The sequence below is a fragment of the Ambystoma mexicanum genome, chromosome 1p (genome assembly GCF_040938575.1).
Source record: "Ambystoma mexicanum isolate Mex_15411 chromosome 1p, UKY_AmexF1_1, whole genome shotgun sequence".
NCBI lineage: Eukaryota > Metazoa > Chordata > Amphibia > Caudata > Ambystomatidae > Ambystoma > Ambystoma mexicanum.
The window spans coordinates 183,760,126-183,786,273 of NC_090921.1; the positions used below are offsets into that span (position 1 = coordinate 183,760,126).

A 26,148-nucleotide genomic window follows, 5' to 3' on the forward strand; every position below is an offset into this window, starting at 1 on the left:
TCAATATTAAACTTCCAAAACATGTCTCAAACACACATCCTATTACATTAAAATACTTAATATGCTTAACCACTACAAATCTGGTATTCTGTGATGCAATCTTGATGTGTTTCAGGTATCAGCACACCCCTTTTGAAGAGAACAGGTTAATAATCTCTGACCATCTTATTCACAATGGAAATTTACCTGAGGCAGACTGTGTTATTGTCGCTAACTTCAGGCGTACACTTTATATATGGTTCTTACTGTTGTACTGCCCCACAAGTCCTAAAGTAGCCTTAACATTTTATCACCACCTGATCTTTTTTCAATCAGCCCTATGGTGGAAGCTATGCCTTGTCCAAAGGTCTCAGCTTCTACATAGCGCTACCTTGCTCTTTTACAAACTGACCGCAAGAATTGCCTAAAGGAGGCAGGAGAATTTGTCACACCGTGTACAAACAATAGTTGGCATGTGCTGACCTTTACTTCATTTCAGGAAGGCTCCTGAATGCAACAACATAAAATTAAATGCTAAGAGGTGAGAGAAGGGTCAGGCACAGTGGTGGGAAATAAACAAAACCCAAGACTTACTCTACTATCAATGCCAAAGACGCTGTTGTGTTAATAAAGTCCAAAATGCTCACCTGGATTCATGGTGATGAAGATGCCGCAGGACCACACAAGGTTGATTTCCCGGCCTTCAAATACAAAACGGGTGAGATTGGCAGAGAGGGCCGACAGAATGGAAAGGATCTGCTGGGCCACGACAGACAAGACCTCAATGTTGATGCGGTTAAACTCGTCAAAACAGCCCCAGGCCCCAGTCTGGTGAACAGATATTGAGAAAAACATGCATGAGAAACGAGAGACACCATCTTTAAAAAGAATATATTCATTGCAGCCTTATAAAGTCTTTTTGTTTTTGTGGCTTGTTCTTCTGTTTTTGGTTAAGGAATTTGTATTAAGCATTTATAATAAATGAATACAGAATAATAATTAGTAGGCTTTTTAAATTCCCTTTCCACTATGGTTGTGAATATGTGATACTTAATTAGGTGCCAGAGACAGAGTACTACAATCAAAAATCTCACCCCTTGTTCGGGTTTTGAAAAAGACACATTCCAAAATACACAAAAGGGTCACCCTCAAATCCATCTGGCACTCCTAGTGGTAAACTTGGCAAAACAGCAATGGCTTAACTCTCAGGAGGCAAAAAGGTCATATAAAATAAAAGAATGTCTACAGTGAGGAATTTGAGGCCGTCCCCACTTCTTTCCCCAACATATCCTCCTCCTTGGTGGCCAGGGAAAGGCTGTCGCAACCGGATCCTGACCGTGGGGGTGAATATGTGAGGGAGGATCAGCTGGGTGGAGGAGACTTGGGGATGGGGCACCCTTGGGTGAAACTCTGTATCCCCCCATTTCCCTTTTCAAATGAATCCAATGTCCCCCAGGCCTTTGTAGGTTACCAGTCCCTTCCCTATCCTTTGCCAGACCTATTTCCCAGTGAACACCACTTTGGTACTGGGACAAAGAAGATGCAACAAAGACTGACAACAGACTACAGAACTAACGCTGTGCAGTATAGTTGTCAAATTCCTAATCCAACTGGCGGTATTTTAAAGGCCAGTTCTGGAAGCAGAGCGAAATGAAGGAGAGAGCATTTGTGTGCAAGCAAGAGCCAGTGAAGTTCAGAGAAGCCGGATAGGGATGTAGAGCAAGTGCAGCAGAAAGCCAGGTGTAAAGCAGGCCAGTGCGAGAAAGCTGGTGCTTCCCTCTGAACCGGAAAAGTAGCTGGAGAGTCCGGGTGAGAGCCAGAGTAGCACTGCCAAACAAGATGCTGGAGGTGTCACATGTGGGATATATTGACCCACTCAACAGTATTTCCCCACATCACCAAGCTGCCTGTCTGCAGAAAGCAGCAAATAGCTGTGCTCGCTCCTGTGCGCACCAGGACCTCAAAACTGCGTTTTCCAACAACAAAAAGATGGCTGCACGTTCTTGCCAAGCACACAGGGGCAGGTTGGAACAAGGGGACAAACTAAGGGAGCGTGCCAGTGTGTTCCTACCTGTACAAAAGAAATGGAGTGAAAAGGCAGCACTGCTTTGCTGAAAGCCCAAGATCTCCATTATAAAGGAAACTTATCACCTTTAAAATAATGCTGCTGACGCGATTTCCATCTGTTCTCCCTTAAATCACTGTGATTAATAAGGCCCTGCCATGCCCAGTATCTCATTGTGCCTCAGCAAAATCAGGCATGATTTCTGAATGACAGGCCCTGTCAGACCAACTCAGAGAAATCAACAAGGAATTTCACTTTTACTTGCATGGGAAAACGCGTTTATTTCTTTACAAATGTATCAAAGCTCAGTAGTTTAAAAGAGACTCCAGATATCTGAGCCATGTCAGTTTCAATGCATCTGTGCTTCAAATAAACTACTGCCACTGCCTAGAAGAAAATAACTATGGCTGCGAGGCAATATTGGAAAGTCAGATGGCAAAATCGAATTTGAAAGGAAATGCTAGCAGTTTTCAACACGTGTAAACATGGGCTTTTGCAAAAATAAAGGAGAAAAATGCCAGTTAGAAAAGTAAACTGTTGAAGCAAAGCCTGCTTTTTTAGCAATCTGAAGGGGTTTTGTTGCTGGTGAAAATACATCCATGGGCTATTTTATTCTACAGGTTTGTTTTAATTCAGGACCAAATATCAGAAAATAAAGGTTTTAAACCGCCTTGGCTGGATTTGAAAGCTGTCAAAAACAGGTTATTCCGGTTGGCAGAGTTAAAGCTTCCCCCTAGGAAGGGAGCCACACCATTAACTTCCAGGACACGAAAGTGATAATTGCTAGGTTAGAAAACTGTGAATAACCAGGACAACGAAACTTCACATAATAATCTGACTTCTGTCTGGGCAGGGGTCTCTTTCAGTAACAATTCTGGGACATCAAAGTGTGCAGTGGATAAGGGGCAATACATCTTCAATCATGCTGAAACCCCCACCTTGCTCTCAAGGAAATGACAGTTGGTGGCAGCTGAAGAAAGAACAGAAGTGACAGACAAAGGACTGCCATTTGCTTCCAAAGACTATTTTATAAATAAACTTTAAAGACTTTTTTTTATCTCTGCAGGAAGAATTTGTAAAATGTGAAAATGTTATAGTTTAAATATGATTTTAGGGGCTTTTATTGAAGACATGGTAGAATTCACTGACACTTTGGGTACAGAAATGGCAAAGTATTGCGGATTACAAGAAAAACATCCATGTTGCAAATGCAAAGTTTGTACATACATCCCTTATGATCAGCCACACTCATGTATAAAGTTATGGAATTTTAGGCTGAATATTTCACACTGAAAATGACCAAAAAAGTATAAAAGTACAAAACAATGGGCCTCATTACAACGTTGGAGGTAATGGAAAAACGATGCCGGTAGGGGATTACCGGCACCGCATACCGCTCCGGGCTATTCTGACTCAAGAACCCGGTATTAGCGGCACCGCTGATACCGTGCCCCCCCCTTACCGGCATGCGCGCGGGCACGCGGCCCTTCGGTCCAGCAATACCGGGATGCCGCTAACAGGAGGACTTTATAAGTCAGGCGGACATGCAAATACTGGCATCATGAAGGCGGTAATAATGGATACCGGGATGGCGGCAATACCGGCATCGCGAACCACCTGCAAACAGCAATGTGCAGTGTTCCCAACTGCCACAGGTGCACACAATCAGCACAGGTGGAGGCAAAGGAGTGTGGCCGAGCACAAAAGGAACACACCCACACACCACACCCCTTTCCACACCAAAATGATTCCACTTGTAGTAGCAATACTGGGGCTGGAGGACATGCTTGCATTGCTACACCAGCAACAACAACAACAGGTCCCACAGAATAGATGCAGGAGGAGAAGGAGGGTGAGACAGGCCCAGCAAGCCCTACCAGTGCAGCCAGTGGTACCACGCAGGCAGCCCCCAATCCCTCGCCTCAGAACCAGTCCATTCAACCTAACCCCTGGGCATATCCACACCCTGTACCGTCTGAACCGGGACACCATCACCACCATTGTGGACATGATACACAACGACATTGGCATCAAGACTCGTTGCTTGCGAGCTAAGCGAAAGAGCACATCGTGGTCGCGCTAGTTAAGAATGCGGGCAATGATGCGGAGTGGTGGCGCATCGGTCCAGGGTTAGGGTGCCAGGGACCTGTGGGCCCGGTATATTGCAAATTATGGTCATAATGGGGGATTCCCCAGGAGTGGGAGTAAGGTAGACTCCATCTACTGCTCCAGCGATGTTTCGGTGTTACTCTCAGGAACGCCTACAAAGCAAATGTTATTTTGGCGGGAGCGTGACTCCAGGTCATTGTCCTCCTTCTCCACCAATGACAACCGCCTGGACAGGGTGGCAAGCTCGCTCCTCATGGTGGACACATCGTCCACCACAGTGTCCATGTGCGTTTCAGCCTCCGCTAGTCGATGGTCCATCCTGTCGATGCAGGTTTTTATAGAGTCAATGGTGCTAGTCATATCATCTAGTTTGCCGTGCACCTTGGCAAACCCCTCCTGCATGCACCCCATCATGCGTTCAGTTTCGGTGGGCTCTGATGGGAATGTTGCTGTATCCATGTCTGTGGATGAGCCGACAGCTGTCGATAATTTATGGGCAGAATTGGTATATTAGTTTATGAAGCGTTGATTTTTGGCACTCCCTTTGGTCATATTGTTAGCACCCCGGGGCCTTGGACGTTGGGCCAGGAGCACACCTCGGCTGATAGATATCCCAAGCCAGTTATTGGTCACCTGTGTCGTGGGCTCTGTTTGAGGGGTCCTGTACCGCCCCGTAGTGGTGGCATAAGGGAGTTGACGTCGTTTTGAGTGAGGCTTGTGTGCCCACACAGGGTTAGGCAAAGCAGGAGCAGGTCTGCACCCGTGTAGTGGGTCACAGTGCCGCCGACAATGAGATGGTCATCAATGTCTTGCTGCAGTGGTTGGGCCGTGTGGCTGAGGCGATGTACTATGGCAGGATAACAGGCATGTTCCAAAAGGCACAATATTCAGTGGGGAGCACAGAGGGCATGCCCGGTGAATCAGGCCACGCAGTTCCGTGTTCACTGCACAACTGTGTAGCTAGGCCAGTGTTATGGGGGGATCCACACAGTGTGTTAGGTGAAGGTTTTAGGGTAACACAGTAGAGTTCAGACACACAATAGAGTGGAGCTCTGAAAGTACGGGTTCCAGCAGTGCAGCAATGTGCCCCCGGCAACCGGCATTGGGGCGCAGGTTGGAGTTTGTATTCAGCTTAACGAGCAGCACCCTTTCAGGAATGCTGGTCTAGAGAAGATAGGTATGCACCAGGAAAGCCCAAGGAGCAGCACTCGTGAGGTATAAAAAGGTCCAGGCAGGGGTTCATCGCCCTCAATTTAGGCCAAGCTGCTGTCGTGGGGAACCCGACCAGTGCTCCAGGGAATGGGCCGGAGAGTCAGAGCCTCACCAGAGTTTGGTTCGCAGGGTAGCTGGGGTAGGATATAAGTGGAGCCAAGCAGGTAGGCTGGGGCTGAGGAGGTGCCTAAGAAATGGCTGCCGGCAGCTGAGCGGGCCAGCGTGTCACAAAACATATAGGTCTGTACATACCTCTGACGGCCCACGGGTCCCGATCGGCCTCAGCTGTCTGGATGGTGCACGGAAGGGATCGGCCGTTGGAGAGGAGCTCCAGTGTGCCTCAGTCCGTCCCTTGCTGAGAAGGCAGGAGAGCCGTGGGGGTCCCAGGCAGAAAATACATGCACATCACATACAAGTTGTCCGGGATGGCCGGCCAGCATCATGGTGCCACGCAGCAGATAAGGAGTCCCCTGGGGAAAAGGGTGAAACAGCAGGGCTCCAGTGGAGAAGAGCGAGTCGCACCAGGTTTATTGGACGTGACGGCTGGATCACATGGCCCATCGAGGTGAAGCAAACACGTGGTGTCCCTCACCCGTGCCAGGGTATCAGGTCCTCGTTCTCGGGGTGGACCAGGGTGTCACAGAAGACGGCAGGAGCCCAATGTCGCCAACGGACATTGCAGGATTTGTGGAACAGGAAAGTTTTCCTCCCGATCAACCGCAAGCTCGGGAGCTCTAGGTAAGAGCTGCAATCTTGGTTGCCGCGCAACAGCGCCCCCCGGTGATATTCTGTCTTCTTCTGTGCTCCTGAAAAAGGGACAAATCCACAGAGCCGCATCCAGCCATGAGGAAAACCTTGTCTAGAGCCTTCACAGTGTTTTGTGAAACCCCTGGACACTCAACTAACTCTAAAGTAAAATACACACTTGTTTGAACAGTCTTCCTTAGGAACTCTGACATTTGCTACTTAAGAACCTATCCAGACACTGCCTGTTGGAAACTAGACCGCAGTGTCCCCCCTTCTGCCACTGATAAGACTTATGCTTCAAGAATAAGGGAAAGACTTTTAAAGGATTGGGCCTTTTGTCTAGAAAAGAGAATATGTGTTTAAAAGTTACTTACTTGTAAAAGGGTTGGTTGTAACTGTAACTCTGAGAGTGAACAGTTACAAAAGGCATTACTTACCTTAGAAATGTTCTGCCATTCTGAAAAGTATATATAAGGTTGTTTTACTTGCCTTAGAAATGTTCTGCCATTCTGAAAAGTAGACATAAGGTTATTTAACTCACCTGTGAATTGGTTGTGCCTCTTCGCCAAAAGTAATGCTGTTGGCTTGACTTAACTATGTTAATTCCTCTTGACCAATGATCCTCTTTAATCTAATTCAGTAGATAAGACACTGTGGACACACAGATGTGCCCCAGACTTGGAGATCATGTTGAAGCGCATATCAGTTTAGGTGTTGATCACAATATTGTACAGACAACGCACTGAGCAGGCACCCATTCCCTTCATAGTGCAGGGCTCCTTATTGATGAACAAGTTTGTAGCAAAAAACACTGCCCTATGGTTCTGCTTGCCATTACAAGCATTCTTGGAGGATGGTGAAGGTTACACGTGCTCCAACTGCGTCTCACCATTGTAGATCTCTTGATGCATGTGAGGTCCATTATAAACACAATGATACCAGACTACTTTCCGCACCGCTTACCATGCTCACAATCGAACAACAATAATTTTTCGGAACCCTTTCTTTGACAGTGGCTCACTTACAAAAATATTTTTTTCTTTTTCTTTTTGTTTTTTCACTTGCTCCTCTCGGGTTGTAACATATAGACCTAGATGTGTGCTTATCTATGTTTATTTACATCTATGTACATCTATGCATCTTTATTATTTTACTATACACCCCTAATTTGAGACTCTTTATTCCAAGGTTGCACATAAATGCTGTGCTCCCACCTTAAATCTGAAGTTATTCTTCTACTGTTAAATTTTAGGATTTCTATATCTTCTAATTCCATTAAACAGGTCCTGCTTGTCCAACACTTCAGATGAAAGGCAGTAATTGAACCCTATCTGGAAATTCCAAATCAAGCTGGTTCATGAGTTCTCCCTCCACCTTGGCTTGGACCCACTGTGGTCAAGGAAATAATATTTGTTCAATCCTAGAACTACATCAGTGAATTCTAACCCTTCCCAAGGGAAAACATCACCCCACCTTATGCACTGGGGCTGACTGCTTGCCAGACGAGACACCCTCTGCGCATGAGCATCAGCATGTTTACCTTGAACGAGCTCTGGTGTCACCTTCCTGAACTCTAGCTCTTACACTGAGTAGGCTTAAAGTCGATTATGTGTCATCTGATGTGGACCAAACCTATCTCTAAGCCTGGAGAAGGTTGGCGAGGTTGGGAAGCACACTTGCAGTTAATTCTGTTCTCCTTCCTGTGACTCAAGTGGCTGACCTCCCTATTACGTTTGAGAAAGTATTTCAGAGGCCCATTGCTAAAACTGGTATATACCTTTGGCCATTTGTTGCCTAATGGAGCTATTTCGCTATGCAATATTCATAGAGGATGGTGGATCATCCCCATTAGATATGTTTCTGTATTTACAGTTACGGGTGGCAAACTATTTGCCCCTAGACTTGATGATTACTGCACTTGTTGAGTAGAAGTTGCTCTATTGTATTTACATTCTCGGCAGTAAGCAGGGTTGCCTAATAATCTCTGTAAAGAAAGGTGAGAGGAGTGCCTTTGTAACACCATCGCAATACATCTTTCGGCAGACTTAAAAGGTTTCTTTTAGCTACAGGTTCAGACGCCTCCATAAAAACTATTAAAACATTAAAACTGAAGCAGTACAAAATACCAACAGGGGCACATGTGTTCTAGGACAAGGAGTCATTAAGGAAGGCTTGGGATTACCAAAGGAAACTTCACAATTAGTTGATAAATGGGTTTGCCTTTTGGTGATAAAATAAATAATAGAATTTACAACAAAAATGGGGGGTGCTCATGAGCCCGAGCAAGATGGCCCCACAGGCGTGAAACTCAGTGAAGACAGAGTCATAATACCTGCATTATGCCTGGCTTGAGCCGTTAACAGACATCGTAGCCAGGGGCATGGTGTTAGTATTACCTGCAGCATGTTTTTACAAAGTCTGAGGCCTGGAGCACTCCTGCACTCCACTGAGAGGCCGCAGCAGTTGTGTTCGACATTGCACGCTGGAGATGAAGGTGGTGGGATCCGAGCGGGACCGGACCTGCGCATGGCTGGGTTTACCCATGCTGGTGGGGTCCATCAATGCAATCGAAGGCCTCCAGACAAGCGACAGAGAACCGGAACGGTCGCTCTTTGTCCGGAATGCATGTAGTGTCCAGAGGACCTCAGAGGAAGTGGTGCGCACCTACCCTGAGATGGAGAGGCCGATCTTTCACGCAGCGTACAGCGAGCAGGGTAGGGGCACTCTCTTGGAAAGCATGCCTGCTTAAAGTGAGTTTGACACCGTGGCCTGCTGGAAAGAAAGGAGGTGGAGTCCGAGGGGCGCTGTACCTGCGCAGAGCTGTGCTTCCTTGTGGTGGTAAGACCAGTTAGTATGATCGAAGGCCTCCTGACCACTGGGGAGTGGCAGAGGTCTGGGATGGTTGCTCTTCGACCGGATTGAATGAGGCGGATTGAGGAGCTTGAACGAAGTCACGTGCATTTGCCCTAGAAGCACAGGGTCTGTAAAGTCGACCTGCTGCTCAACATACAACGGGCGAGGTAGAAGTGCTTTTGTTTTGTTTTATTCGTATTTATATAGCGAACAACAGCCCAAGGACATTGTGGCACTTGTTACAGTACAAAGCTTAGTTACTTAGTTACATGGTCATTAGCAATATATATATAAAGGTTGCAATATAGTTACATAGTCATTAGCAGTATATGAGTGCTCTGCTGGAGAGTGCGCCCGTTGAGAGAGCGTTGGTCACTGCGCCAAGCCGATAAAGCCTGCCGTACATTGCTTGCAGGCGCGGTTCCTGGGTAATAGAGGTGAAGTTTATCATTGAAGTCAATGCTCCGATACCCTGGACTGCATTACCGTCTTTCGCAATGTGGTCTGAGACCACGCTACCCGCATATCAAATGGACTACAGATGAGAACAGGGTTGCTCCTGTGACTTGACTGGACTGTTATTAGTGAATATATTGAGGCGGCCCTGCTCAACGATCTACTCACTGCATGTATGTTTAGTCCATGATTTCATTTGGAAGCTGATGAATAGTGTGGAGGTGATGAGATACAGATGAAGGCCGACGGATAGCGATATCCTGAGATCCCTGGCAAATGCGGAATATGTCCAAATTGGAACCGAAGCACAGCACTACCAGTTCACAAGGGCGCTGGGTGCAGTAACACAGTATAGGTAAACTTGCATTCGGACAGAGCAACATTAATACCGGACAACGAGCAACATATTAGCGCAGTGCAGGATGACCAATTGCAGTGGCGCTTGATGTAGCCATTAAAGAGATCCAGCGCCTCAGAGCAAAGCTCACTGATCAAGAAAATCACTATCAGTGCAATTATATACGGCTGGTTGGGGTGCCAGAGGGAGCAGAATAGGGCGACCTAGACAGCTTCCTGTATTCTGTGTGGCGGTTGGCACTCCACCTTGATAACCCAAGAGAATTCCAATTGAACATGCCCACAGGGCACCTATTCCCAAACCAGCCAAGGGGGAGCGACCCAGAAGCACCACAGTATACCTTCTTGAATATCCAGCACAAGCTGTCAATATTAAAGGGCTACAGACAACAATGTCTCATGAAACTCGATGGGGCGCAGGTTAGGATATTCAACGATTTCTCGGCTGAGGTGGCAAGGCGATGATGGAGAGAGTTTAATCAAAATTTTGAGGCCCTGAAAGAGTCGGCCCATCATTACTACCTGAAGTTCCCGGCGATATGGTATTTCCAGCTAGATAAAAAGCAGCATTCGTTTGACTTCCCTGCTGAGGCGTGGACATTTCTGGATCAACATGACATTCTTGGCCCTGAATATGGACCTGGTATAGACCAGACCTCGAGTTAGAGGCCTCCTCCGCTCACAAAGGCAACTACAAACACAACCAATCTGAGCTGAGAGCTCATTAGAATTAGAAAAGTGGACGACCCAGGCGGCCACCTCGTATGATGGAAGAGGGAGTGCAGAAGCCACAACCTCTGTGACACTCTCCAATGCACGTTTCTCAGTTTTGTGATGTGTGCATGGTGTCTTTAGGCGGGGTTCGCAAACTCAACTGTTTGCCTATTCTGATTGCTGGAACTGAGTGGTGTGAGCATGCTTGGGTATTGATGGCTCTTGGTATATGTCAACTTTACACAGGCAGAATTTGTGTATATATCAATGCTATAAGTGCCCCCCCCAACTACCACCAATGTGGTCTTGGGGCATTTCTCTTTATTGGTTACTGTTGATTGCAAGATGACAACGAAATTATTTAGACTTCATCCGAATGTCCTGCATTGGTTGTACTATACTCATATTGATTTCCGGACTTGGAAGCTAAATGTTTGATTGTTCTTTATGTTCCCTTCTCTCTGTTTGCGGTGGTTTTGGGGAGAGTCTTTCAGGCACATTGGGGAAGTATATGATTGTAACTTTGTATATTGGTCTTCACGAATGTATAATTGTTGGCGTGGGGTGAAACAGACTATATATGCTTGTTGATTGCTACAGAAGGCATTCTGTGCTGGCTATCTTGGGAATAACAGACCTACTGAGTGTTCTTAGAATGGTACCTCGATTTACAGTGAGGCCATTTGGTGCGTTTTGGGGCGCACATTTAGCTCACTTGGGGGGATGACTGCCATTGGATTTATCACCCAGAACATACAGGGTGTTAGTGATCCCATTAAGCAGCGTAAATTGTTTGAATTTCTTGTGGGATGAGCGTGGGAATGTGATCTTTCTTCAGGAAACCCACCTGGATAGCACTGAATTGGGGAAACTAGTGCATGGGTGGGTTGGGCAGGCTTTTCACGCACATTTCTCATGTAAAATGGGGGTCTCCATTTTGATTCACAAGCGCTTACCGTTCACCTACTTAAAGATGGTGGCTGACTCGTATGGGCGATATTTATTCGTTAGAGGAGTGGTATTCCAGCAGCGTGTTACCTTCTTAAACATTTACTGTCCGCCGGAAGAAAGTGCAGCTTCTATTCAAGTGTTCCTTCGACTTGTGCCCCCTACATATAGGAATATAGGAGGGGACCTCAATGTTGCTCTATTCACAACCATGGACAGGCAGCTGATTTTGGCTGCTCATACTGCGCCTCCAAAACAAACGAGGACTCTCATGCTTGAGCTCCGGTTAAGGGACGCTTAGATAGAGCTCCTTCCCCAACAGCAGGCTTTTTCGTTTTATTCCCATCAACAAGGGAGTTATGAGCGACTGGATTATTGGCTGGTGGTATCTACTATGCTGTCCATGGTTGATCTTTCCGAGAGCCTAACCATCACAATATCATATCACATGCCAGTGGTTCTTCAGGTTTCCCTCCTGACCCTATGCCAGCATACCCATGGAGGCGGAATTTCGCAAACCTGAAGATCCCTGATTTTGTTGAATATTTGGCCCAACACTCTGAAATTCTTTTGGGAGAAAAACCTGACTGAAGGTTTTATGACTCAGATGCTGGGATGCATTTGAAGCCTTTCTTAGGGGACAATGAATCACTAGATGAGTGTACAAGGTGAAAAATTGGAAGCAATGAGAAAGACTACTACAGGAAGAACTGCTGAACTTCAAAAGAGTACATAAAGTATTGCGAGAATGCGCTTCCTTGTTTGCTGGGGCGATAAGAACAGTTACTACGGCGAAAGCTAAAAAACTATTCTCTAAATATGCTCATCTTTTTTTAAAGATGTCAATTGTCCTATGCGCCTGATTGGTGTCTTGCTGAAGTGGCGTCAGCGAGCACTGCACATTAATCAAATTAAAACAAGGTCCAGAGTCCTGCTTTCGGGCATCTCACAGATCAATGACCGCCTCACTATCCCTACACCTGACAAGGATTTCCCTGCCTAAAATAAACTAAAGGAAACACACTAACAAAAGGTTTCTGTCCCTAACACTCGTGCATACAACAACTCAAGGTAATGTATAGCAATGCAGAACCAACAAATAAAACAGTTAAGTTTTCATCATAACAACTGTCTCTACTTATTTTCTGGGTGAATTCCTATTTTCCAGATTCAAGAAGGATTCGATTCAATAGTTACAAACCGGGATTTCCTTATTTTTTTGGAACACAGTTCCAATGCAGTTTTATAGAGTACTTAAGAATCAATACTACAGAATTGTTCAACAAGGTTTTTCCTCTTCTACTTGTGATATCAAGAACTCAAAAAAATCTTCTTTGTATAAATCAAGAACACTTCCTTAGTTCATCAGGATTAACATGAATTGTCTTTGTCAGGATTATTCTAACACACTTGTTCTGACAAGGTTAGATACATCGGCAGTAGTTTACACAACACTTGCTTCAGCAATGTAAGGTTGTCAGGATGATTCTGTAATATTTCACACCAACATTTTAGATATCCACAGGTGCACCTTCTGCCACCTTCTTCAAAGGCAATATAGACTCTGCATCCGCTCCAAGAAAAGAGTCTATATTCAAGCCTGCATCTCAGCAGCATCTAACAACACGGCTGAACTCTTCAAAGTCTTCAAGGAACTGGCCAATCCTACTGCAGCCTCTTCTTCTATTGCACCCACCCAGGCCCTTTGATCAGCCATGGCTGCTCATTTCACTGCCAAAACACAGGACATCCTGTCCTCTCTCTCCCCTGCATCTTTGCCTGCCCCCACATCTCTTGGGTCACCTCAGCGGCCCCCCTTCTCTTCTCTCCTCCCTCTCCTGTCACACCTGAGGAAGTCTCAAGACAAGTCCGGCCCATGAAAGCCTCCTCCACACAGGTGTACCCATGCCCTCCTAAAATCATCAAGCACAACATTGATTCTCTTGCTCCAGCCTTGGCAAACCTCTGCAACCTCTCTTTCGCCACCAGAGTTTTCCCCACTCTCTTGTGGGCCCTCTGCTGACCCTTCTATCCCGGCAAACTATCGCCCGATCTCTATCACCCCTTTCCTGGGCTAACTCCTGGAGAAATGAGCTATCTCTCAGTTTACCCTGCACAATGAATCTGTTGGTTTCCTCCATGACCCTCAGTCTGGCTTTAGAGCATCCAGAGGCACGGAAACTGCTCTTCTGAACACCCGTGAAAACCTGCTGTCAAATCTTGACTCCAACTCTCCTTCTGTCCTCATTCTTCCTCATTCTTCTCGATCTCTCTTCTGCCTTCAACACAGTAAACCACAACATCCTGATCTCCCATCTCTGTGATACCCTGAGCATCACAGATCTGGCCCTGGAGTGGCTTGCCTCCTTTCTCTCTGATCATCCTTCCCAGGTAGAACTTGGGTCCTTTCTCTCCTCTATCACTCTCTCTACTTGTGGTGTCCCCCAGGGATCTAACCTTTCCCCTCGGTTCTTCAATGTCTGCATTGCCCCTCTGGCCCACAGGATCTCTACTTTCACCTCTAACTTTCAGTGTTATGTGGTATTCTACCTTTTCTCACCTTCCCCAGAGCCCTGTTACTCACCAGGCTGGACTACTGCAGCAGCCTCTTTCTCAATCATCCTACTTCTACTCTCCATCCACTACAACTCACCCAGAAAAGAACTGCAAGACTTATCCTTGGCCTCAACTCCAGGGACTGCATCTCTCCAGCGTTGGAATGCCGCCACTGGCTCCCTGTGGCTGCTAAAAATGAGTTCAAGACCCTCTGCATAGTCCACAAGGCTTTCTGGGGTCAGGGCCCGCACTATCTACAACGCTCTCTTCATAAATACTCTCCTTCTAAAGCCCTCTGCTCAGCTTCCTCCAATTCTTTGCGGGTGAGCCTTTTTTCCAAGCAGAGATTGGAGGTAGACATTTATCCTCTGCAGCTGCCTCCCACTGGAACAGCCATCCTGCTTCTCTCTGCCTTGAACCAGAGCTCCTTAAGTTCCGGAAACTCCTCAAAACCTTCCTCTTCTCTTCCTCTTTCACTCTCCCTCGCTAACCTTCTCTTCTTTCTTTCCAGCCTCACTCCTCCATCTCTCCCATTACTTTGTTCAGCTTTCGCTGACTGGTCGCCTGGCTCACCTCCAGATCCTCACAGGTCCCAGGCTCCTCCACCAGTCTTTGCACTTGCCCAGCTTCACTGCACTTTCAGCATAGGTTTCATGGGGGGTAACCTCTCTGCACTTAACCCAGGGCCCTGCAGGACTGGGTGCACTTGTTCCCCTCCCCCATCCCTTGCACTTGAGTCTGTATGGTGGCTGCGTGGCAGATGTCAGGTAGTGGGATTCCAGAGAGGAAAGCAGTGGTTGCAGCCACCGCTCTGGTGGAATGAGCTAGAGGCCTGCCGGGAAATAGCCAGTCAGCCTGTTGATGGCAGAAGGAAATGCAGGCTGCAATCCATCTCGAAATGGAAGACTTCGACAGGGCCTTATCTGGCCCAGAAGGTCCAAACAACAAACAACTGATCCCTTGAATGGAATGACTTTGTACGTGCCACAAAGTACTTGAAGACGTGCACCACATCCAGCGTGGGTAGTGTTCACTCCGCTGGAGATGTTGGGGTGCCAAACAACACTGGCAGTATGACTGGTTAATTGAGATGGAAAGAGGACGGAACCTTAGATATGAAGGTTGGGTTTGTGCGCAGGATAGTCTTGTCCTTTTGAAATGTCAAGTAAGGTGGTTTGCCGGAAAAAGCCTGGATTTCACCCACCCGCCTGGCCGATGTTATAGCCTCCAAGAAAGCAGTCTTCCAGGAAAGATTCTCTATGGATGCCTGGTGCATAGGCAAAATGGGTGGTTTCATGAGCTGGGCGAGTAGCACATTTAGTTCCCATGATGGAGCTGGGTGCCGGATGGGTGGAAAAGACCAGAACAGCCCATGTAAGAACTTTTTCATCAGCCGGTGGGACCACAGGGATGGCACACCTGCAGAGTGGTTGTACCTGGAGATTGCAGCCAGGTGCACCTTGATTCAAGAATCCGACCGAGCCAGAGACAAAAAATAAGGTAAGAGATCTTCTGGCCGAATGGCATGTGGCCACAGCTAATGGTTATCTGCACACCTAAAAACGACACCACTTACACTTGTAGCACTTCAAAGTGGACAGAGCTCTTGCTCAGGTCAGGACCTCTTGGCAGTCGTGTTGAAGGGACAATGACCCAAATTCTAAGAACACAGGATGCAGGCCGTCAGATTGAGTGAGACTGGGTCATGGTGCAGCATTGCCACCCAGTTCCTGGACAGGAGAGCCTAGCGTGGATGCAACCTGACAGGAGCAGCTGACGAGAAAGCGATGAGGTCGGAGCACCAAAACTGTCTCGGCCACACAGGGGCACTAATATCAGCCTGCACCAATAAAGTGTGGATGAATCGAGGCACCAGTTGGATCGGGGGGGGGGAATGTGTACAGGACCTTACCCTCCCATGGGAATACAAATGCATTCCCCAAGCTCTTCAGACGGTGGAGGGGGTGAGGGGGGAAATCGGCTGGCGAAAGTCTTGCACCGACTATTGTTGTAGGTGGCAAAAAGGTCGATCTCCGGTGTGCCCTATGTCTGGAACAACAGGCAGTGTCCACTGGGGTATTCTGAATCCCCTGCAGATGGAGGAGAATGAGAACATGTTGTGCTTCAATGCCCAATGCCAGAGAGCCTGAGCCTCCCTGGATAGTTGTGGGGACCTGGTTCCCCCTTGCTTGCAGACAGGAAACATTGACATTGTATTGTCTGTGTAGATCCATACCACTTTCCCTGCCAGGAGAGGGAGAAAGGAAGGACTTCAGGGCCTAGAAAATGTCCCGCAACTCCAGCAGATTGATGTGGAGGTTCTTTTCCTCCACAGACCACAGGCCTCGTGTGTGTTGGTCCTGACAGTGGGAGCCCCCAAACCCTCCAGTGAGGCATCCGTTGTGATGCGTGCAGGGGTGGTAATACAGGCAGTCTGATTAGGCTTGCTTTACCCCATGGAGAACTAGGTTGCCTTCTACGAGGTGAAGGCCTGTGTGGCGGGTAAGATGGAGGTGACATGACGGCCTCATCCCGTTCCTCCACACCCTCAGAGGAAGAGAGAATCGGCTCTATTACAATGGTCCCTTCTTGCAGTACCGCCACCCAAAGTTCCGGTACGATGTATGTGGTAGTGCCGCCAGTGCAGATACCGTGCTGGTGGGGGTGTCAGGGACGTGCGTAACTATAGCAGCAGTGGTGTTCATGTGAGAAGCCACTGTTTTTGCCGTTGACAGGGTCGTTGAGGGGGCAGTTGACAAGGGTATCACAGTGGTCGGTGTGGTAGTCGTCAACAAAGTCACGACGGAGTAACGTGGCTGCTTGTCATGGTTGTAGTCAACAACAGTCTTGACGGCGGGAGCTAGTGGACTGTGTCAATGGCTTCGGCGTAGACGACCTCGAGGGAGGCCTGGGCGTGGACAAGGACTTACTTGGTGACGATTTCAAAGATGTCAACGGGGTAGCTTTTGCTGCCGACGATGAAGAGTGGCTACTGGACTTTGATGTGGACTTGGTTGACAGGGTCGCTTCCCTGGGCCGGTGGAAAAAGCCCTGGCTGATGTTTTCTGTAGACACCCCCTGGGCACTGACCTTGGGTGAAGATCGATGTTTGTGCGGGGATCTGGGTTCGTCGTCAGCAGCTTCCTTGTGTGACCGCTTGTTGATGGTGTGCACTTCATACAACCTAGACCTCTTACTAGAGGTGATTGGCTGGGCCGTCCGACCTACCTTAACAAGGCATGGCTCCGACGAGACCACGGTGGCGATCCCTTAACCTCTTGTTGGAGAAGGACTGGCATATTTAGCAGTGCTGAATGATGTGGTAAGGGTGAAGGGAGTACAGGCAGTCATTGGGGGTCATTATGACTTGGGCGGTAAAGGATACTGGGCACCGGTAAGGAGGCCGGTGCCAGTAATCCCTTACCGCCCTATTCCAAGGTCCCTTGGAGGGGACCGTTTACGGGTCCCACTAAGAGACCAGGGCGCTAATAACGGGCTTGCAAGTCGCAAGCCTGTTATTAGCGCTCTACGCGTATTGTTTCTAATGTTAAGGCACCCAGTCTGGACATGTGGGTCTGTAGTGCTCTAGTGTCACAATATCTTATTAAACTCACCGGGACTGGCATGTGTGTCATTTCGCCTTGCTGCCTCCAGGTCCTCTGCTTCATCTGCTTCTCGCGGTCTGGCTACCTGCATCTGTCAGTCTCCTGCAGCCTGCACCACTTGAACAAGGAGCTCTCTCTGCTCCAAAGGGTCTCTGGTGCTTGCCTGCCACCGGAGATAGCCTTACTTCATGGAAAGCTTTTAAAATGTATGCTTCCTGCTGCATCAACTCTGTACTTCAGCTCTCCAGGCGGACAACTTCTAACTCTGATACTTCCCGCTGCGCGACCTCTGCAATTAAAACATCTGGAGGGAAAGACCCTCTCAAGACTGTCAACTGCTCGACACTCGACAGTGGTCCCCGCGTCTTTGTTCTCCAGTTTCTGCTTCTGCTGCAACATGGGGGGTTCACAACTCCTCCACCTCCTACTGCTGCTTTGTTCCGTCCCCTTACTAATGCCCTGCGCCTGAGGGGGCCTTTTAAGCCTCCCAGTCTCCTTCAGGTGCTGATCATTTCCATTAATAAGCTGCACTTTGCAGTTTCGTGTCAGTCCATAATGTAAGAATCAGCTTTTCTCATGGGAATATTAATATCATGCTAATTTATTTACTTAATTATATTCCCTAAAGGAATATCATAAGAATTCATTGGGAGATTTGGCGTTACAGAGAAATAAAGATCTTCAGTGTCTAAATTGGTATCATATACAGACTCAAATTTACTATTCCTTTGGCAGTCAGGGGGGTTTTCTCCTCTGTGAATTTCCATGATTTTAAAAAGGGGTTTCATTTCTCCCAATGCATAAGCGATTATGAATGTTTTCACCCACATTAAGGTAATCAATATGGGAAATTAAAAGCTCTCTGACAGCAAGCCATTATATCCTTTGATATTACTGATATTTCTTCCCTAGACGAAGACAAATACTGTGTCCGACCCAACGTAGTCCTCCTGCTCCCCTGCGGCCCATCTCCTCCCAGGTGATCCTCCTGGCTAATACCACCGCCAGGATCAGGAAGCATCTGCCATTCCCATGCCAATTTATGCAACACCCCATTGTGAGGGCGTCTCTAAGGCACTGGTCTCACTTAGAAAAGAGGACTAGGGTCGATGTTAAATCAGTACCGCCCTAGCTTATTCTTAGGGTACTCTTTTTGACGTGTTCGAGAGAACAGGGAAGCTTGGGACGGTTAGAGACCTGGCGACCGGTACGCATACTTGACCTGTTTAAAGAGGCCATGACGATATCCTTTGCAGACGATAGGGTAGTGCTAGGACTGCCACTGACAGCCTGGCCAGAGCACCGGCCTGTGGTTTCTCATATTATGTCTCAGGTTACGGAGGATACTTTTTCTCTGGTGCCCCTGGGTTGTGAACTAGAATTGGCAGTAGATCTGTCTGTTTTCTCTAAAATTAAATCCTTTTATCTTCTCAGTGTCCTGAACAATCTATGGAGGAATACAGTGTTAGCAGAAAAGTGGGCCGAAGATCTTGATATTTAGCTAGATACTGCAGACTTCTATACATACTTCTCATTGATCAAAGATGTCTCGTACCATATGGGAAACCGAGAAAAACAATTTAAAATCTTCCAGCGATACTACTATACTCCGGTCAGAATGGTTGAGATGAAATGATCTGCATCCCCAGATTGCTGGAGGGGATGTGGGGAACGTGGCACGTTAGGACACTTATTTTGGTCCTGCCCTATTGTCCTTGGTTCTGGGTGGGGTTTAAGGAAAAGCAGAGTAAGATCCCGGGTCATCCCCGATGCTGAGACCTGCTTAAATGTTGTTAGGGGTGGATGTGTAAGACTCGTACAATGATGCTAATGTTGTTAGGTTATTGCATGTTACTACCAGGCAGGGGGGGAGGGGGTGTGGCAGCCTCCCAGCCAATGAGGAGGCTCGGAATGGGGCATTAGCAGACAGTAATTTTGCCGCCCTGAGGCTCCTCAGGTCTGGTGGCCGCCATCTTCGCTGGTGGGGAAAAGGTTGTCTCCTCCTCCCTTACTACTGCCCTCCCCCAGCACTCTTTGCCTTAGATTTCCCACCAGCCCACTTACCTTCTCGTTTTTGGTCCTTTTCAGGAGCAGACACGGCAGGAACACTTCTGTCCACGGCGCGTCCGCTTCCGAACTGCGACATGCCACCACGGAAAGAGAAAAGGGACTACGTGTAGTAACTTCTCCGGTTCCATGGTGGCCATTTTTTTTGTCTACTTTTTTTGCAATGTTTTTACATCATCTTTTTTTACTATGGCCGCCATGGAAACGGAGAACAGACTTTGTTTCACAATCCAGAGTGTTTTGCAACTGAAAAAAAACACTATAAGTACCCCGGTCTCACAGGCCGAGGTACGAATAGGAATAAGTCCCGAGCCGGGGGCATAACTGAGTCTTGCCCCGGGCCTTCGTTAACTGTAACTATGGGCCCTGGGGCATTACCTGACTCGGCAATGCCCCACTGGCTCGGGGCTTATTGCTTAATTATGCTGTTTGTAGCTTGAAAAGTTATCCTTCTCAAATGGAACTCTCCTGAGGGACTGAATAAGAATGTGTGGGGGGGGGGGTGGGTCTCCAGACTGTATGCGCATGAGCGGCAAGCATATGTGAACTGCAGAGGATCAGACAATGCAGTGCGATTGTGGGAAATGTTTGAACAGTACATTTAGTCCTCTCAATTTTGCATTGGGTGAAGCCAAATGGGGGTAAATACCCAAATAACTAACTCCCCTCCGGACCGCAGATATTAATTCTATAGCAATCTTCAGGAAGAAGATTAAGATGACGTTATTTAAATAAGAAGATTTGCCGTCCTTTTTTTCTCACATGTAGAATTCTTGCTTGCTCGTTCGGCTGTTGTGTTTGTTGTGCCCTTAAGCCTCTGGGTTCTATGGAGCACTTAATAAAAAAAATAACTAACAGGCTATGCTGGGACCAGAGTGCCACCCCTTTGCATTTTGTATATAGGATGGATAATATGAACAGAGACAGTATATAATTAGTGATTTATGCATATAGATCAATGTGGAGCGCTGAACAGTGAAGCAGTTACTGTCATCCTGTTTTGCATTTTCTTTCCTTAATATGCAATATTTTTCTGTTTTTATGTAATGTATTTATTTCATTTATTTATTGTGCATGTTATACAGTAAGTTCATTTTGTTTCAAAGTGCCCAGAGGGCAACACAGAGGGAACACAATAGAAAACAATGATCACAGTGGAAGATAAAAGACAAACCTACTATGCCTTGCGAGTATTCAGAACTTTCAAGTGCAGCGAGAAGAGGGAGTGGGGAGTGGGGGTAAGTGCTGGAATGTCCATGCTTGTGGGTGAGCATCAGATGAAGTGCATAGTATGGTAAGTGCTATGGGGCCAGGAGCCGCATTAGGTAGAAGGTGCAAGCCTACAGGAGTGAGCCCGGTGGGTGCCGAGGCAAGTGCTGAGAGGTAGGCAAAGGCTGGGGCGATTGAGTATGGGAGGCCAGGTCCCTGAAGGGATACATACGGGCCCTGGCGACCAATCAAAGCAACTGTGAGATTAGCAGAGGAGGAACGAAGCGTAGAAGGTGGTGAAGAGGAATGTCTTGAGGAATTTGAGGAAGTTCTGCTCAAGATGAAGAGGAAGGTTGTTCCATAAGATGGAACTAGCTGAAGAAATGATTGGCCTCCGGCTCTCTGTTTAGCGAAGTGCTTTACACACAAAGTTCATGCCAGAGGAACGCAGAGGTCTAGAGGGAGAGTATTTACTATGAGAAAGTTGCAAATAGCGTGGTCCCAGGCCCCAGACAGCCTTGTGGATGATACAGAGGGATTTGAATGTAATCCGTGCTGCAACCGGGAGCCAGTGAAGAGTTTTTAGGGCAGGAGATATGCGGTCCCTGGGCTTAAGGCCAAGGATAAGTCTTGCTGCCCTATTCTGGATTAGCTGGAGGGATCGTACAGTGGAAAAAGGTAAATTCAGGAGAAGGCTTTTGCAGTAGTCAAGCCTAGAGAGAACCAGGGCTCCGGTAACATTGAGGTTATGGGGGAAAGTGACAATTCCTTTGAGAAGGAAGAGTTAAAAGTGGGACTTCTTGGCAATGTCCTGAGTATGAGGGATAAAGGAGAGAGAGGAGTCGAAGATGACCCAAGGTTTATGGCTTAAGAAAAGCAGCATGGGGAGAGCCCATGGAGGATGGCCAGAGTGAGGGGAAAAAGAGGGAGCAGGGGTCCCAATGGGAATGATCTCAGTCTTGCTGGCATTGAGGCAGAGATCGTTGGAAGTGCACCAGGACTGGATTGCAGATAGGATGCAAGAGGGTCAGCAGGAAGTTTGAAAAAGAGTTGTGTGTCATCTGCATAGCACTGGAAGTTGGTGCAGAGGAAGGAAATGAGGAGTGCTTGCTTAGCAGGGTAAGTGTTGCAGAGTCAGGGGGAGAGGTTTGAGCCATGGGGGGCACCGCAGGTGGAGAAGCAAGTATGTAAGGACAAAGTGCCCAAAATGACCAGGGACGAACGGTCAGTTTGGAAGGAGTTAAGCCAATCCAGTGTCCGCTCCAAGATACCAAGGGTCTCATGGAGCCGTTTTATGAGGATGGAATGGTTAACTGTATCGAAGGCAGAGGAGAGATTGAGTAGGGTGACTATAGCTGGAGAGTTATGAGTCCAGAGAAGCTAGCAGTTCTTCACGGGTGTTCAGAAGAGCAGTTTCCGTGCTTCTGGATGCTCGGAATCCTGATTGATGGTCGTGGGGACCACCAAAAAGTTCAGTGTGTGAGGTAAAATGTGGAAAGGCCAGCTTCTCCAGCAGTTTCCCAAGGAAGGGGGTGATAGAAATAGGGCGGTAGTTGGCTGGGCAGGTAGGGTCTGCTGAAGGTTTTATCAGGAGGGGGCGCACAAAGGACTGCTCGAGGGAGGATGGGAAAGATCCAGTGGCAAAAATAGTGGTTGAAGAGATCAGTGAGTGGAGGGGTAAGAGAGACAATGTTGTCCTTGATGGTTCTGGAGGAGCAAGGGGAAACCTGTTTGGAAGAGACCTTCATGGAGCGGACAACTCTGGTGACTTCTTCAGGTGTGACAGGGGAGAAGGAGGAGAGAGAGGAGGAAGGTCGGGATAGGACATAGGAAGCAAAGGAGGGAGTGATGGGGTTGGGCGGTAGGCTAGCAAGGGTGATCAGGATGTCCAGAGTTTTAGTGGTGAAGTGTGTGGCCAGTGCGTTGGAGAGGGCCTGGGGCAGAAGAGGGGAGGAGGAGACTACAGAAGGAGTGCCTAGTTCCCTGCGGAGGGCGGGTAGGATTAGTTTGCGTTCCTTAGGGAGTTGGGGCGGATAGATGGGGCGGCTTCTGCCTAAATGTGTGGTGCGTTGGGAGTGCCTTTCATGTTTATAGATACAGCGAGTTTCCATTATTGGAAAGGGGCCCTCCGGCCAATGTATGGGGATGTCTTCTATACTGTATTGTTCCTTCTCTTACATTGGCTGTCTTTCTTCAATAAAAGAAGATTCAAATATAAAAAGAATGTACAACAAATACCCAAGAAAAGTAAGGATAATTAGTTGAAAGAGAAAATACAGATGAAAAAAGGTTGGCATTGCTACGGAAGGAAAAAGACTACTATAAGAGTCAGGTAGTCTTCATTCTCAGCTGTCATCTTGGCTCCTCTGTAAAACAAAATGGCACAATCTATTGTCCACCCACCACAAAATGGGAGTTAGTTACACCCTCCTTACCTGAGCGAGTCCAGAATACATGCGTCCCATGGATTTGTAATCCAGACCTTCCGAGCAGTTCACAACAATAACATACATCCCCATCGCCTTCCCCAAGTCCTTCACTGTTTCTGTCTTTCCCGTTCCAGCAGGACCTTTTGGTGAGCCTCCCCGGTGCAGATGCAGAGCAGTGGTCAGGGTCATGTAGCATCTGCAGAGTGAGACAGAAAGACATTAGGAACACTTTTTCTTACTTTTCCCAAAGTAGGTACAACTGCAGTACCTGCCCGCCTCACAGTAAAACAATGAAATAATCAGTAGGCAAGTATAATAATATCAATGTTTATATAATGCTGGATGCAGGGGTCCTCATGTTTCTAAGCTCTGTAATAGGTGTTATTCTATGTCAAGACGGAGGCGAGCATTATGCTTCATCTTCTCATTTATTAGCTCTCCAGCAGTTTCAACAAATCAATAAAATGTCCAACTTTTCATTGAAAACGAACATTTTCTTTTTCTTTTAAAAACTTCATTTCCCATCAACCCTAGGTCCCTGTTCCTAGTGTCCTGGTCATGTGACCTAGCCCTTCCTCTTCCTGTAACCTCCTCTTCTTTTCCTGCTCTCCAGAGATAAGTACCCCTTTTCATCTAGCTGCGTAACTTGACAGCATTTGTATGAGGGTATTGACAGGATTGACTGTATATATGTAAGATTTACATAACATAATCATATGGGCTGTAAGCGCAGGGATCGCGCAGCGTAGAATTCCGAGATTGTGATAAGGTGTAATTTTATAGGGCGGCGGCGGCCCCGTGCTGCATTTCCAGCACATTAGGGGTTCGTCGAAAATTCATTATTTCAATTCGCGATCGTCGCGAAGGAACCGAGAAGGAAGCCTGAGGAGCCGGCCAAGGTCTCATATCCTCGCGGGCGCAGGCCGCGAGTGAGGGATTGGCCCCCACCCCTCTGGTGGCGGAGGGCAAAGGCTCCGAGAGCCTGTCAGCGCCTGCGACCCCCCTCGCGGGAGTCGCGAGCGCAGCGGTGGCCCCCACCCTTGGAGGGGCGGAGCGGGAGCTCGTGCAGAGCCCCGCTCGCAGCCCCCTCCCTCGCGGGGGAGGAGCCTAATGCCGTGAGCCTCGGCATTAGGATTGGAGGAGCGCACGGCCCCCTCCTTTGGGAAGGAGGGGCCTAATACGCTCCGTAACGTTTCGCGGGCATTGCACCCCAGTCTCCTGTCAGTGACAAAGATTAATTGCTAGCTAAAGATACGGAAACGCCGAAGGAGCGAATTACAGCATATATTGCAGCATTTCAGCTCAGACAGAGCATACCATCAGTACAGTGCCCTACACTAATTAACACAGAAGCTGCTTGACAGCCTAGGTGCAGCCTCAAGAGAAGAGTGAGTAGTGGACGTGCCAATACACCTATACAGGTATTACCAGGCACCTGTCAGCACACAGTATGGCTGAATATGAATGGAGTGAGGAAGAGCAAGAAGCCACATACCCTGAAGATTTGGCTCAAAGCTTCAAAGATGTGCTAGGCCAATCACTCGTAGAGGCAGTGGCTCTTGGGGTTAGACCCCTGCAGGAACGCCTACAGACAATTGAATGTTTCCTGAGCCAAAGAGACAGAGGCACCACACCACGAGCAAGCACGTCCACAAGGGCCGCGCCAGAGGGCCCTCAGGGGTGTAGTAAGGCCCGGAAGAGCGCAAACTCTTCTGACCCCCCGGGCCAACTTGAAGGGGTAGATCCAAAGGCCCCAGAGGCATCCGACGCTTTCCTTAGGCTAAAAGAAGCCTTTATGTCCAAGTCGGGGGTACCGAGCCTCATATCCCCCCTACCCAGGGGAAGAAAATAAGGGAGACACAGAAGAAGAGGTCCCTCAGGAAGAGAACCTCGCAGAATCTCCGACATCCTCGCAGGAGGAAGGTGATAAGGAAGGAAAGGAAGGGAGTTTACCACCTCCGAAAAAGAGACTGAGGAAGTTGAACAATATTGAGGAAGAAACCTCAGATATGTTTTAGCCAGAGGAGATCAGAAACCCGAAATCCTCAGAATGGGTGCCTTCCCCAAGAGTAGCCCGATACATGACTCAGAGGCTTGGCAAAGCACTTGAGAAGGAGGTGAGGCAAAGGATGAGGGCTGAATGCCCGAGACCGGAACTCCCAGGAAAGGTGGCAGAAGCACCGGAATTAGATCCTAAAATGCTAGCTTTTTTAGCTAAATCAAACAGGGATCCTAGAAAAGGAATCAACCACTCATGGAGGAGTTGCCAGGAGAAGGTCCTGGATCTAGCTGGTCCACTGGTAAAAATTATGGACCTGGCAGAGCGAGCGAAGGATACAGGGGAGGAGAATGACCCAGAGGTGTTGGCAAACTGGGCTCAAAGAGCCGTATGTCTGTTAGGGAACGCAAACTGTGCGATATCCTCTGAGCGCAGAAGAGGACTATTGTTGAAAATAGACCAGAAATTAGGAGACCTATCCTCTTACGAGGCGGGCGAGGCAGCACAGGGCCTGCTCTTCAGTGAAACATTCGGAAAGGAGATGGGGAGGTTCGTAGGGACCTACACCTCGCTGGAAAAGGCACAAGCCTCAATAAGAAAGATCTTCCCCGGAAGAGTTTTTGGAGGGACCGGTCGATACAGAGGCCGAGCGGCCGGTCGCTATCAAACGTCCAGGAGGACTCAATCAAACAGAGCGCAATACTGGGAGGATAAGAAACCGGACACCTTCTTCCAACCCAGAGGTCGCTTCCCCAGAGGAAGGCGAGGCAGAGGACAAGGAAGAGGACAGTACGTCCCCACAGGTGAGAGCGTCCACATATCCTTCAGTAGGGGGGAGGACAG

At 48.0% G+C, this 26,148-nt stretch overlaps 1 protein-coding gene across 1 annotated transcript in view; it reads right to left on the reverse strand.

The window, feature by feature from the left end:
- Positions 1-26,148, reverse strand: part of DNAH2 (dynein axonemal heavy chain 2) — a 3,498,763-nt gene that overhangs the window by 1,780,793 nt on the left and 1,691,822 nt on the right. The window contains exons 37-38 of the mRNA XM_069646273.1: positions 23,313-23,502; positions 627-807 (exon numbers count right to left, since the gene is read on the reverse strand). Coding sequence (XP_069502374.1) covers positions 627-807; positions 23,313-23,502 — 371 coding nt within the window. The remainder of the gene's footprint in view (positions 1-626; positions 808-23,312; positions 23,503-26,148) is intronic.